The sequence below is a fragment of the Chelmon rostratus genome, chromosome 2 (genome assembly GCF_017976325.1).
Source record: "Chelmon rostratus isolate fCheRos1 chromosome 2, fCheRos1.pri, whole genome shotgun sequence".
Lineage (NCBI taxonomy): Eukaryota > Metazoa > Chordata > Actinopteri > Chaetodontiformes > Chaetodontidae > Chelmon > Chelmon rostratus.
The window spans coordinates 5,157,087-5,171,716 of NC_055659.1; the positions used below are offsets into that span (position 1 = coordinate 5,157,087).

Sequence of the window (14,630 nt, forward strand, 5' to 3'; positions counted from 1 at the left end):
TGTGGTGATTTGTTTCCGAGCTGTTTTATCGTCTGACCGCTGGTCTTTCTGGACTCGTCTGACCCGTTTTTAGCTGTCGCCGTGCTTCTGGATGAGACCATTAACCCAGCAAGCAGCGTTAATACTCATGTAACCTTGCTGTCGGAGTAGCAGCATGTGTTCATTTTTAACCGCGCCGTTCCACTTTGTCATCAAATGTCTTAACGCACGACAATGTCAGGAGAAACAATCCAACACGTCAGCATGATTGTTTTTAATTTTTCATCTTCAAACTGGACAGTTTCAACATCCATCCATTGTTTACAAGCAGGTGAACTTCAGGCTGTGACCGTTGAGAACAGTGGCCACCACTTTACCGTCATCCTGAAAACTAAAGGAACTCCTGGTGGTGGTGGTAGTGGTGAAGGAGGAGGAGGGGGGTCGTTGCTGCATGTTTTGGCCCTTCAAATCAATTAAATAATCACAATAAAAGTAAGAAAATGAGCAGGGCTGGGTACCGAGCTTTGATACTTTTATGGCACCGACTGGTACCAAATGTCTCGTCATTTGGTACCAAATTTCAGTACTTAAGGAGTGAATGTCATCAAGGTCAGTGAGCCAATAAGCATGCAGCATTTAACAATGCATGCATGTATGCAGAAAAAAATAAAAACACTGACTAAGAGGTCTCACTCTGACACTATTTCCCAATATCACAAACATCTGGTTGGATTTGGCAGACGAGATGCCACGATGGTGTATTGCTGCCATAATGTGTCCTTATGACAGTTATTTTATACGGCCCAGTAGTGTACAGATATTCCATCAGTTTCCTTATTTTGGTCCAGCTATCCAGATTGGGTAAAAACAGTTTCTCCAGCTGCTCTCAGGTCTTTGAACAGCTTCCTCCCGTGAAGGGAGTCACTGTACCACCATGTGTAATTTAACTCTTTTGTTAAAATGGATTTTATAAAATTTGAAGCAGAAAAAAAGTATCCTTCAGGAACCGGTACAGAAGTCAAGGTACCGGTGCTGAATATTTCTGAACGATGCCCAGCCCTAAAAATGAGTCAACAGAAAGAATAAGACTATTTTTATAATTCAGGAAAAAACATGACGTGCTTTGGTGGTTGCTTTGGCAGCAGTGCTTCTCTTTACTCTCTACAAATCAACGGGGATAGTTCGGAAACACACCCCGCCGCAACGAGCACTTCAACGAGCATCTCCAGTCTCCTCGCACAGTTCAAGTACAGTTTTCGATAAGTGCTAACAAAGGGCAGCATTAATACACCGGAATAAGGCCGCTGTGCACTAAACCGTTTGCCTCGATTCATTAAGATACAGAAGAAAGACCTGTTCTGTCACCTTCCACCTCGAGCCACGACGAGACGGAGAGAAGAGAGCAGGTAGGAAAGCAGCAGGGTTTGTTTTATTCCATAAATGGAGAGGGAATGACATTAACGACAAGAGGAATTCTCTTCAAAACAGCCACAGTAGCAGAGCACTGATGGGAAAGAGAGGAGAGAAAGCCGAGGACTCGAGGTCTTGGTGTGTGCGTCGGAGCAAAACAAGATGGTGACGAGACAAATTAATGTTTTCAGATGAGATACGGGCTTGGACGTGATCAGTGATTCACCGTTCACTGGTTTGAGCTCATCTCAGTAAAGCTGAACAAGGCGTTGGTTGTGATGTAAATTCAGCATTTTGACATGGAAGGTTATTTAGGGGGGGGGGGGGGGGGGGGGGGGAGACAAAACAAAACAAAACTGTCTCTGCATCCCTGAAAAGTTGACAGCTGGAAGTCCAAAACCAAGATGGCGCCCAGAGTGCAACCTGGCCAAACTCTCCAAGTGCTCCCACCCACCAAAACACCAACACCCTTTTGGCCACACCTCCTTCTCCTCTTCCCCGGCCGGGTGGGGGCTCAGTAGCGATAGTGGTCCGGTTTGAAGGGCCCTTCGGTGGGCAGACCCAGGTACTTGGCCTGTTTGTCAGACAGCTTGGTCAGCTTCACCCCCAGTTTATCCAGGTGGGCGGCAGCCACCTGCTCGTCCAACTATTGAGACAGAGAGAAACGAGAGAGAGCGCAAAGTTCCTGTTAGATGAAACTGCTGTTTGCTTATTGGTCGACACATTTTTCTGCCTTCAACTTATTTTTCTCCTGCATATCCTATTTCTTGATTGTGTTTGGTGTCGGATGCTCGACATACACAAAAACTGTCATAGCATTATGGCTAAATCTCTTGATTTTTAGTTCCAACCAGCTGTCTAAAACTCTAAAGATTCAGTTTAAATATTATTAAAAAACATGGGCTCAAATAGTGGGTAATAAGATTCCGAGCTTGAGCACTTAAAAGTATTTGTGCATGAATCTCACTTTTCACAGTTCGTGATGGTAAACGTTCCCACACTCACTTCTGTGTTTTGAGGAAAAGGAGTCTTTGCACAAATTATTTTTAAGGAAGTTTTCACAGCTTTGCAAAAGGCTTCGAAATAATTTCTGAACATCGTTTCACAAGCTCAAAATCTTGTTGAGCAATATATGAGCACGCAGACGATTAATCTGAAAATCTGTGGATCAAACTTCCTGTCGATCGACCGCAGGATTCAGCCGTCTTTCAGAGTAGCCTCGGCAGATTTGCAAAGCAATCCTGTTGTGAAAGAAGACTCTCCATCCTGTTAGGCAGGATTATATCAGTGAACATGAAGGACAGACAGACTTATGGGGAGAAAAACATCTTGGATGGAGTGAGAAGTTTGTGGGTATAACTCCACTTCTTAAAGCCTCTTAAACCCTCTTTCTGTGCCGTTAAGCTGCAATAAACCTCCCTCTTCCTGTTTGGTTCCTGCATTTTTGCTCAGGTTCAAAATTCCTGCCCACCTTATGAACTCGACATAACTGTTCTCTCCAACACTCACAGTAACAACAAGTTCAATAAATCAAATCTGGGATTTCTTCCTTCAATTTCTTCACTGTGGTTTTCCGGCTTAAGTGAAAAACAGTTCATGCCAGGATCGGTCTGAGGAGCTGACGACACCGCAGCAGACTGGCCTCTAAACAGACTTCAAACAAACAAAACTCCCCCTTTAAAACATGTGCTGCACCCTGCTCGATCTATAGTTTAAATCTGTTAGTAGCATTCCTGGCTACAACCTTGAAAACTTTGAGCCATCGACTCTTGCACAAAAAAAACACCCCTGACCTCTTCGACTACATGCTGTTTTCAAAACTACCCTCCCTTCTTGCAATCGCTGTAGGTCTCTGATGTCGATCAGGGCTGAAATCAATTTTACTAAACGGGTAAATGCAGGTTGCAAGGGAAGACTCGACTCCAGCAGAGCCAAGTCCAGAACTTGGGTGCTACAGCTTATAGAGACACTGGTCGCAGCAGCTTTGGACAGTACGTCAAGAACATGCTCTCCATTATTATTATTATTTAAAATTAAGTCTTAATTGATTAAATATCTATTTAAAATCAGTCAGTTAAACAGGCCATTATGTCCAAGGCCTGTTTAAAGTGATAAATTGCATAAAATATATAATCATATGTCGTTTCTGACCTTCTTGGGCAGGAAGTAGACTCCCACGGGGTATTTGGAGGTGTTCGTCCACAACTCGATCTGAGCCAGGACCTACAGGAGAGGACAGGTGATGAGACTCAGCCATACAGTCGTCATGTTAATGCATCAAGGCTGTAAATTCAAACCTTGCCGCAGCTTTGACAGACATGTCGTCTCTGGCTCACACGGTACCTGATTGGTGAAGGAGTTGCTCATGACGAAGGATGGATGTCCCATGGCGCAGCCCAGGTTGACCAGTCTGCCCTCGGCCAGGATGATGATGTGACGACCGTTCTTCAAAAGATAGCGATCGACCTGAGGAGGATTTACAGGTGTTGGAGCGCTCAGACAGAAGAACATGCTCAGGTTTGAAGCAGGAAGTGCAAGCCTCAACCGAGCAACAGTAGAGAGGAGAAAACTAAGAGAAGAGATGCCGAAGTCTGAATATGAGCCTCAGGCTGCTTCAGATGGAAGAAGAGTTCACTGTCAGCATGTTTCAACCTGAGAGTCTGTTTCAGTTTTCTTACCTGAGGCTTGATGTTGACCTTCTCTGCAGCGTTTTTGTTGAGCCAGCTCATGTCGATCTCACAGTCAAAGTGGCCGATGTTACAGACGATGGCGTCGTCCTTCATGTTCTCAAAGTGACTGAAGGTTAAACACACACGCAATTAATTAACATGCAACTTGTTGTGCAAGAGGAGACATTTCAGTTCCAGTGGAAACGTGCAAGTTGGTCAAACTTACTGTCCCAGGATGATGTCCTCACAGCCAGTGGTGGTGACAAAGATGTTTCCTTCCTTGCAAGCCTCGTCCATGGTGGTCACCTCGTAACCTACGGAGCAACAGAAGGAGAGGCTTTTATTTTGTGAGGTCTCAAGAACAGATTAGTCACAAAATCTTTTACCACTCTTAAATAATTGGCGGCTTTAGAAACTCACTGGTTAATTAGCTTAACCGAGCTTAGTACAATCGTGTCAGCTCTGATGTTTTAATAATGTTCATGGTATAGATATACTACTGGCCCTCATCACCTACCCTCCATGGCGGCCTGCAGGGCGTTGATGGGGTCGATCTCTGTGACGATGACGCGAGCACCGAACCCACGCAGAGCCTGGACGCAGCCTTTACCCACGTCTCCATAGCCTGCCACCACGGCGACTTTGCCGGCAATCATCACATCAGTGGCTCGCTTGATACCATCGATCAGGCTCTCCCTGCAGCCGTACAGGTTGTCAAACTTACTCTGCAGGAGGGAGAGAGACAGAAAACATATTATTACATGTTGTGTTATTCAATAGGATGTCAGGTTTTTCTCCCCCAGACAGAAAAGATGAGATAAACTGGTTGCTTCGAGGGCCTGGTGTCAGATTTACAGACTTTTCCAAATAATTTCCATAAGTCAGAGCATTCCCATGACCTCTAGTTCAGAGCCACAGTTTAGCTGTACAATGACTGTACCAGAGGCATTTTACTCAAATGGCTGCGATTATTTCTCAACGTATACTAGAAGATCAGTTGACAGGTCACATGTTTTACAGAAACACTTTCAACTATCATAGCATTTAACATGATTCCTACATTAACTAATGATTCCACTGATGAAGATTTGGATAAATCCCTGACCACATTCATCTCCTTCACACTTCAGGATGCAGCTGATAAGGATCAAAGGCGGAGGCGTGTTACCTTTGTGACAGAGTCGTTGACATTGATGGCAGGCACTTTCAGCTCGCCCTTTTTCATCATCTTGTACAGGTTGTGGACACCTGTTGTAGTCTCCTCTGACAGTCCACGGATACCTGGAAACACAAGGTGGCGTAATTATGGAAAATTCCCCCAATAAAACATTTTGACCAGGCAGAAAAATAATCCACTTTTTGACAGATGCAGCTCTCCTGAAGCACAGGGAAGAAAGAGCAAGCATGGTGCTTGACTGTAACAGTGTCCGTTAAGCAAATGAGTCGATTATGCTTTACGCATGTAAATACAGCTACACAATGTGTTGAAATGTTGGTGGTGAGAATCACTCCAAGTCCTCAGTGTGTTGAGGAGTCTCGGTGCAGACTACCACCAGTCTCTCTCTGCCACCTCATGACACAGCTGCAACACTGACGGTTGGGCTGCAACGCCTCAAGGGGCATAAAAATCAAGCATTTCATCACTTTAACAAGCGACAATATGAAAAACATCTGATGAGAAACATCTTTCAATTATTAAGACTTTTAAAATTAATTTTTTTCTTGATGGACACTGCAAACTGTACAAAATAATTGACCATAAACACTCTATCTAGATGAAAAATCTGTAAAACCAAGAGGAAACTGCTCCAACAAAGAACCATTGATCTCTGAAAACTCTTAAATAACATCACATATGTACTGACTGATTTTTAAGATCAAATTTGTGGAACATGAATGGATTGTGGCTACTGTGCCAAGAGGCTTGTATTACACCACTGCTGCCATCTAGTGTCCAAAACTATGCTGCAGCTGTAACATTTAATTAAATGTTAGAGTGAGAAAATCATCACCAGCCACTTAGCACTACAAGCTGGGACATCTTCTGGTCAAAATAACTTTGCTGCAGCCACATTAGAAAGGAAAGGAACCCAAAATGACATCGGGTTAACCACCAAACTAAGCTGACTGACAGTACAACAATGAAACCTAATCTCGACTAAGATCCTGCAACATCTGAAGTCACAGTCACAAAAATCTGGTAGCCATAAGTCTCCGAGCTGAGACTTAGAAACAAACAGCTCCAGGCCATGCATTCCCAACATGTCAGAGACAAAACAACAAGATCCAGAACAGCAACCTCAGTGTGTGTGTGGGGGTGTGTGTGTAGACAAACCAACCTGCCAGCAGTTTGGGATACTTCTGGTGGACCATGTTGGTGAGGTCTCCTCCGTCGTCCAGGATCATGTTGAGGGGCTGGCCGTCTTTGAAGTACAGGGTCTGTTCTATGCACCACACGTACTCCTCATCGGTCTCACCTTTCCATGCATACACTACACAAAGAAAGAAAGCAGATATAAGCAAACAAGTCTGAGAATCCAGTGAGAATATTCCCACCTCCTTGCAGTGAATCTAAAGTGTTGGTGGTGAGAATCACTCCAAGTCCTCAATGAGTTGTAGAGTCTCGGTGCAGACTACCACCAGTCTCTCTCTGCCACCTTATGACACAGCTGCAACACTGGCGGTTGGGCTGCAACGCCTCAAGGGGCATTAAATCATTTGTCATACAATATCTGATGAGTAATATCCTTCCTATATCCCCTTGCTGGACACCAAATCCTTTAACTATATGATAATCAGCTTTATGACAGTAGAGAGCCTCAAACGCCAACAGCTGGCTCCCCCTGCCAAACTGACATCCGAATTAAAGGGGAACAAAACCACAATCTTGTAAAACTTTACTGCCACAAGGGCTCCAAACATCATCATTTTCCTGGTAAACACTGTAAATGTATCCCCTGTATTAAATGTATTCACTGTGGAGAACATCTTTCTTCTTTGTGAGGGAAAAAAAAACAAGCTTGGTGTGGAAGGAAGGCCAAAAGGAGAGAATTTTTTGTTTTAGACTTTAGCCACTAGAGGCTGGGCGTTCTCTTGACTTTATAGAGACAACTAGAAAAATCATAACAGCTTGTTGATGTACACAAACCTGACCAGGTCATTTTAGAACGTACGTACAGTAGTCACAGAAAAGGTGTGTGTTACCTGGAACACCAGCCTTGGCGATGGCAGAAGCAGCGTGATCCTGAGTGGAGAAGATGTTACAGCTCGACCACTGAACCTGAGGAGGAAGACAAATTACGTTTAATTTCCAAATATTATAGAATTTACTAGCATGAGACTGAAAGGCAAAAAGCTCATTTTGCGCTCTTAATAGCAAGCACTTCAGTTGTTTTAGGACAGTTTCTCGGCCATTCATACCTTTAACTGGTTTTCTGACTTTTTTTTTTTTTTAACATAACAGACTGCATATCAGGATCATTACTCATGGCGCATCTTTGCATCCAGACAATTGTTCCACTGGGTAATTTAACACTTTGTACATTAAAGTGTTGGTGGTGAGAATCACTCCGAGTCCTCAGTGTGTTGTAGAGTCTCAGTGCAGACTACCACCAGTCTCTCTTTGCCACCTTATGACACAGCTGCAACACTAACAGTTGGGCTGCAACGCCTCAAGGGGCATTAAATCATTTGTCATACAATACATGTGACCAATAACAATATTTGGTCATTCATATTAGGTTATCTTGTAACTAAAACTCATCTTAACCCAGTGTTTTACTCCTGCTGGAGACAGTGTGACAACCACAGCCCATAGTCATGGAGGCTTAATGAGGTACGGTCCCACTCTGCATGAAATTATAGTATTATTAATGATCATTCTTGAAAGCTGAAATAAATGAACTGTTATTGTATTGTGAACCAAGTCAACATACAGTGCTGCCATCTAGTGTCCATATCTGACTGCTGTCCAGCTGCATGTAAATATGGGCGTCAGTCATTAGCTTCCTCCCAATAACCTCAGTGCTGTAAAGTCAATTTCAATCCAAGCAGCATTACAAGGTACAAGGTTCATTTATCTTTCATTTTACAACACAGGGTTGTAAAACAAAATGCTAGCTGCAATCCCTTTATGATTACACACTTAACAGAGATTTGCAAGTGAAACAGAATTTCACAGCATCAAAGCCTAAGAGAGAGGGAGAGAAAAACAAAAAACAGGCAGTGAGAGCAGGTTATTCATTCTCTGTTGGCCCTCAGGCTGCAGGTTCCTGCAGGACAAAACCAGTCCTGGTCAGAGAGATAAAAACCAACACGATAACAGAACACACTGGCCTTGAGGCAAGCAGGGGGACAGACAAAATCCCAGACTCCTAGAGGCCGTTCATTACGATAAATGGATCGATAAACTTGTCCTCTCTCAGTGACTACTGCTGTCGTGCACTTCAGCAAGAGAGAAGATGACGGCAGTTATAATGCGCCACTCCTGCTATCAAACAGAGGCCGCACTTCGTTATCAGTAAACCAGCATGCTCTCTTCTCTGATGTACTAATCTGTACACATTTATGCCACAGCAGCTAATTTGTTCAAAGGCTTTGATCATCTATCGGCCTATACTTCACACAAACTATTCAAAATGCCTCATGTGAATGAATGAGGATAAAGACTAACTGAGCCTAACACGGATCTGACAGTGGATGTTTTTTCAACTAGAAAAGTTTAACTGGACTCAAAAATGTACAACTAAAAGATGTTAATGGAACTGAGTGGAAAACAGTCCCCTGCATGAACACAGCATCAAATCTCCTCACTGAAAAGCCTTTTTGCTTCTGAAAACCCATCACTGTAATTTCTCATCTGTGCAATTTTCCTGCACTGTATGCTCCACTGCTACATCCCTCAAATCTACTGAAACAGAGACTGATCAATATGACTGATTACAAGCTTCTTTTTCAGAGATATAAACAAGTAAACTAAATGTGCCTCCATTCTGAGATGAAAGCATAACTTGTATTCACTGCAGAAAGTGGTTAAAGATCAATAAAAGTCTTGTAAGCAAATCTGAGGTTAAAGCTGGCACATACAGGTCACCTCAGTGGAACAGTGGAAAAATGTTTTTCCAGAAAGACATGAATGATCAGCGGGTGCTCTCTCGATCGCTAAATATTCATGAACAGCTGGTAAATGTCACCTCAGCTCCGAGGGCAGTGAGGGTCTCTATGAGCACGGCAGTCTGCAGGGTCATGTGGAGGCAGCCGGCGATACGTGCACCCTTCAGGGGCTTGGATTGACCGTACAGCTCCCTCATCTTCATCAGACCAGGCATCTCATTCTCTGCGATGTCAATGGCCTTACGCCCCCATTCGGCCAGGCTGATGTCAGCTGGGAGAGAGAGGGAGAAGCAGCAGGATGTTAAAAGGTGATATGAACAGTACAATAAACACATTCTTGCCAAGCTTCTTGATCCTGTACTCAGTTGTCTACTCCCAACTGACACAATTTCTTTAATTCTCTTTGAATATGTAGATTAAAATGTCTGATGAAAAAAGTCACAAAATACCCTCCTATTTCAAGGGCACTACAGGTGTCTCTAGATCCTTAAGTCTGTCAGGATGTGGTCTTTGCAATATAACAAATAATGCTGAGGCTTAAATAGATAAGTCTTGAGAAGACAGATACATTTTTATTTTTCCTGATGCGTGTAGAATACTGTCATTTTCCAATGTTTGAGAACAGCCTTCACCATGTTAATGTTACTGTACTAGGACAGTCAACACAACCACAGCTGTTTGCACAGTCACTCTTTTCATTTCCAGACAGCTGCTGCTGTACATGTGCAGCTTTACTGGAGAGTGGTGAATGTAATAGGGAAGTGTCGTTATGCATTTGAAACAACACAGGAAACATAACATAAGCTAAAATCTGTCTTGTCCATAATCAATAGATTTGTTAGTAATTGCAGGGTGACTGAGTTACATCGTGACTAATGCAACATAGGAACAAGTTGTTCAAGGTTCACTTCTTAAACATAACGTACCTTCTAAGGGACTTTAATTCACTACTTAATAAATGTTAGTGGTTAAAGCTACAGGATTTTACATGGACAGCACAATACCAGCTTGTTCTTATTTTCACTTCTTGTTTCTTTAGAAGCAATTTGTCCCTTTGATGCTTGTTACAAAGTGAAGCTGTTACAAACTGCTGATTGTGTCTATCTGCAAAGCGAAAACTCTCCCTACAGACCGTGACACTGTTCCAAAGAACAGAATATTTAAATACTGAGGAACCCATTTACACTATCAAGTAAACTGACCATAAGATATTAAATGAGTCACAATCAGTCTGATTCAGCTCAGCGGTGATTGCTCAAATCATATCATACGGTCACAGTTGATAAAAGTGAAGGCAAACAGCCTTTCACTCACAGTAAGGTAAGGCCGAGTGAAGAGAAACTCACCACATATCAGATATGAATACTATCGATACAGTGTAAAAGAGTATTGGTACTGTTTCAACTTCTGACACCTCTAGTCTCTACATTTCAATTAAGATTATTATACAACATAAAAGCATCCTGATTTAACAGGAAGTGAAGTTGTGTGCTACAAGTTCGGCAATGCTGCAGGTACACCTCAGGGTAAGGGGTGGAGGTCCCCAAGTGCAGCCGACCCTCCACCACTACCACAGAGGCTGCAATCTAAGCAAACACACCTCAGCGGGGCTAACTGCACTGAACCAGCACTGGGCAGAATAACCAGCCAGAGAAAAGATTAGAGACACAAGGTCACAAGAGGTTAATGTAGTGACTAAACTTAAAGTCAGTGAGTGAAACCTCTTTGTGGATGTGAGTCATTGTGTGATCCAGTATAGCTACACGAGTTGGGCACCAATTCTGGAAGGTACTGGGGTTCAAATCCAATCTGAAACCACCGGTAAGCAGGACAACATTAGCATGTGAGGTGCAGTTATCCACCACAGGCATGTTATAGTTTATGGCCACAGGTATGAGTGCCCTCATGGCCGAGGTAAACAGTTCAAATCAGGCCAGTTGTTTTGAACGAAGCCAAGCCTGTTCAAACTGAGGATTTTGGGTGTTACCTTAACCCATTTACTTCAAGAATTCTAAAAACACACACTTTTTAAACAATAAGCGATACTTGACATCAATGGAATACAGGGCCGCCACAAACAATCATTTTCATGATCAATTAATCCACAGATTATTCCCTCAACTAATCTGTAAGAGTCTGTAAAATGTCCAGAAAATGATGAAAGAAAATCTACATCAAAAGTTCCCAGAAGTAATTTACTGTAAATCAACTGATCATTGCATTCATAATAAAATTATAAACTGGAGCACTTGTGATTGTACCAATCTGTCTACTCTGTGCTGCAAACATGAGGCAAAATGCCAAGCTGGACACAGACAAAATGTTTCACTGTTAGCTTGTTGTTAATGAGTGACATTGCATTAATTAACATATCGGGACTTGACGGACGCAGTAACAGAGTTGAACTCTTGACACTTGATTGTATGTAGTAGGTGGAGATGTGTGGACTTTGTCCCACAGATATCTGTTAGCAGGACATTGTGCAACTCATTCTGCCTCTGACCAGCTGCTTCACAGGCAGACTTATAGTCAATAGTGATAGATTACTATTGGGGATTATTTTTAATGGATAATACCCAGCATTGTCTATTTTACATGCATTACCTGTCATGTTCAAGTGAACATGAGCATTTTCAAATTCCTCCATACAGAAGTATTTTTTATTATTTTTGCCTTCATACGTTGCATCTATATGCATTTCTGGAGCCATTAAAATACACCTCACGCAATAAAAGGCGATTTTACTTACTTAACAACGTTTAAATCAAACGCATTCAGCTCTTAAAGCTGTTGCACCGGAGCACCACGTGCAGTCTCAGCATTACTACGGTGCGCAAGTTACATACACTAAGTCCCTGTCTGCTCCTGTCACTCACGCAGAAGCTGGCGGCGAGGCGCAATGCATCATGGTAATTGTTGTTTGCAAACCGTCGCAGCAGAGGAGCGTGACGCCGCTGCCTCCGCTAATAAACTACAACATCCAGAGGCTGAGGACGTCGTCTTTCTTCACAACGCAGTCCATGCTCGACGCTAGTACGACTGCTACATGTCGATTCATTCTCAGATTTGAGCAAACTGCGAATTGCGAGTGTCGAAAAGTGGAAATTTAACCATACAAGTAACAAGCTGACTGTAACGAACGGCTAACATGCTAAACATCTCGCTAAATTTAAACAACGGACTCGTACCATTTACCACATGCTAGCAAGATTACGTTAGCAATAACAAAGTCAGGTCATAAGTTAATCCAATTAATTATTTGCATATCAGTCTAAAACATGTCGCTACGCTTGTTTCGTTGCATTACTAGCCTGGGGGCTCAATGCGGCTGCCAGAAGAGCAGTTCCTCAACATGCACGATACCATAAACTTAACAGCATGCTAGCTAGCAAACCGCCACCCTACTTTACTACACCTATCTTGTAAGCACAGCTAAATTAATAAATATTGACACTGACCAACTTTGAAGGGGAGTTTCTCAGACATTGCTCTTTTCTTGTGTTTTGTTCCGGGGAGGTTGAGTGAAGCCGCAGCCTAGCCGACGGACAGAGGCAGAGAGGGAGGGACAGAAACATGACGGCTCGCTTTTTATCGTCGAAGCCACATTCAAACAAGTTTACACGACAGGGCGGTTCAAACCCGCATCTACTCTGAATTGCTATTGGCTGCAGCGGATCCCGCCCCGCGTGTGAATGATTTGACTGGATAACGCTTGATGTGGGACGGCGCTGGGGTCGGTAAGCCAATGATAACTTCAGGTGCCTTGTGGGGTGTGAGTGTTTGGAATGCATAGTTAGAACAAGTTTGGTCTGGACAAGGTTGGCAAATAAGTAACGAGTAACGACCCCTCTGTTGTACTTTATAATCCTGGTGTACAAGCAGTTGAAATGTGTTGAATGTGTTATTCCACACACTTACTACTTACAACATGGATGTTGTACTGCAGGTTTTTCTTCTGTGAACTGGACATTAATGAGAATGTGTGTTGGAACAGAGATAATTTTCATCTCAATAGTGCAATATCAACTAAAACAGGTCCTGCATTAATACCAGATCGCGTGGTGCTATCCTGTACAGGAGCCCTGGGTCACAATCTAATGTCCGCTGTGGACTCTTGGTTCATATTTCCAAATAAAGATGTGTTTAAATTTACCACAAATTCACTAACAGAGAACCTGAGGACAGATAGACTGTCCGAGAAATTCAGCTTAACAGAGCCAGCCAGTGTAATGTTTTGTCCAAGCAGTTCCAGAGTAGATATAAGGTAGCTGAGTGTCTGCTCTTGTTTAAAGATGCATTACATCAATGAATGGTGTGGAAAACAAACTAGAGGATCTGTGAATCCTTTGTGAGAATCTGTGGCTCCTTAGTCTAGCACAACAGCTGGACAACAGCAGGCCATGCCATTCAGATGAAACTGTGAAGTCAGTGGGGCCAGCCAATGTAGTTTAGCCTAAGGAGATAGCATATAGTCTTAAGATCTGGTTAAGCAGACAGGTATCTGCTCTTTGTTTGGGCAAGAGTGGAATTCAAATGCAGTTAAAAGTACATTTTGTTCAGGGTAGAGACTGGTGTCATATGTAAGAGGGTTCAGTGGGTTCATAACAGCACAGCTTGATACACACTGCAACACAAGAAAAATGTGACATTACCACTGGGTTTCTACAGCCAGCTTTTATCACATGTATTCATAATTAAATGTCAACAAACATGCACTTATTGGTTTGTGAGGCTCTGTGAAGCTGCCATATGTCATCTGCTGTGGCTCAGGGTCTTTACTAAACACTTTAAACTACTCTTAGCTTTACTCTAGTTCACTAAAACTATGAACTGTAAATGACCAAGAAAAAAAACAACTTGAAAAAAGGCACCACGGAGCTCAAAAAGCACAAATTACATTTGGTGTATTAACGTGTTCAGACTGTGTAAAACAGTGAGGAACAATTAAAAGAGCAGATTAAGCACTTCAAATCACCCCAGTGCAAAGATCATACCTTGCAATCAATAAAGTTGATATACACGTAATGATAATAAAGTATATGTGATAATATTGTAATAATGTTAAGAACCCTCATTTGTATTGTATCTTTCATATAGGAAATGCAGCAATAAATAGTAGTAAAGACTCCAGAATTAAAAAGATATAGTAAACACTTCAACATGTGTGTATGTACTAAGAATAGCCGTTGCCCAATCTGAACTCTAACCCCAGCCTTGGCCTTAACTCCAGTATTTCCTCCATACTGGACCTTGTCTCAGTGTCACTGGGAGGAAAGGTTCCCACACACATACCTTCACAACTACATGAGTTTTGATATTTTGATACTTGAAATGTGGGTTCTGGAAGGCCATTGACCGTTGTGGGACACTAAAACCCGGCACAAAAACTCAAAGTACTGCAGAGGAGGAAAGTAAGCCAGCACATTTTCTGTGGCTAATTTTCAGCAGGAAATACTGAAC

General features: G+C 42.7%; 1 protein-coding gene and 3 non-coding genes across 4 annotated transcripts; all 4 read right to left on the bottom strand.

The window, feature by feature from the left end:
• Nucleotides 1-238: 238 nt before the first annotated feature.
• On the bottom strand, nucleotides 239-12,729 carry ahcy (adenosylhomocysteinase). Its single transcript, XM_041949957.1, has 11 exons — nucleotides 12,629-12,729; nucleotides 9,251-9,441; nucleotides 7,263-7,338; nucleotides 6,398-6,550; nucleotides 5,227-5,339; nucleotides 4,576-4,783; nucleotides 4,285-4,372; nucleotides 4,068-4,185; nucleotides 3,733-3,855; nucleotides 3,541-3,612; nucleotides 239-2,035 (listed from the first exon to the last, which is right to left on the bottom strand). The coding sequence occupies exons 1-11, from the start codon at nucleotides 12,654-12,656 to the stop codon at nucleotides 1,904-1,906; spliced, it is 1,302 nt and encodes a 433-aa protein (XP_041805891.1). The 5' UTR covers nucleotides 12,657-12,729; the 3' UTR covers nucleotides 239-1,903.
• On the bottom strand, nucleotides 5,547-5,682 carry LOC121625191. The gene has a single exon (XR_006007894.1). It is a non-coding gene; the product is annotated as a small nucleolar RNA SNORA17 (small nucleolar RNA).
• On the bottom strand, nucleotides 6,634-6,769 carry LOC121625226. The gene has a single exon (XR_006007900.1). It is a non-coding gene; the product is annotated as a small nucleolar RNA SNORA17 (small nucleolar RNA).
• Nucleotides 7,606-7,741, bottom strand: LOC121625233. Its single transcript, XR_006007901.1, has one exon. It is a non-coding gene; the product is annotated as a small nucleolar RNA SNORA17 (small nucleolar RNA).
• Nucleotides 12,730-14,630: the final 1,901 nt, after the last annotated feature.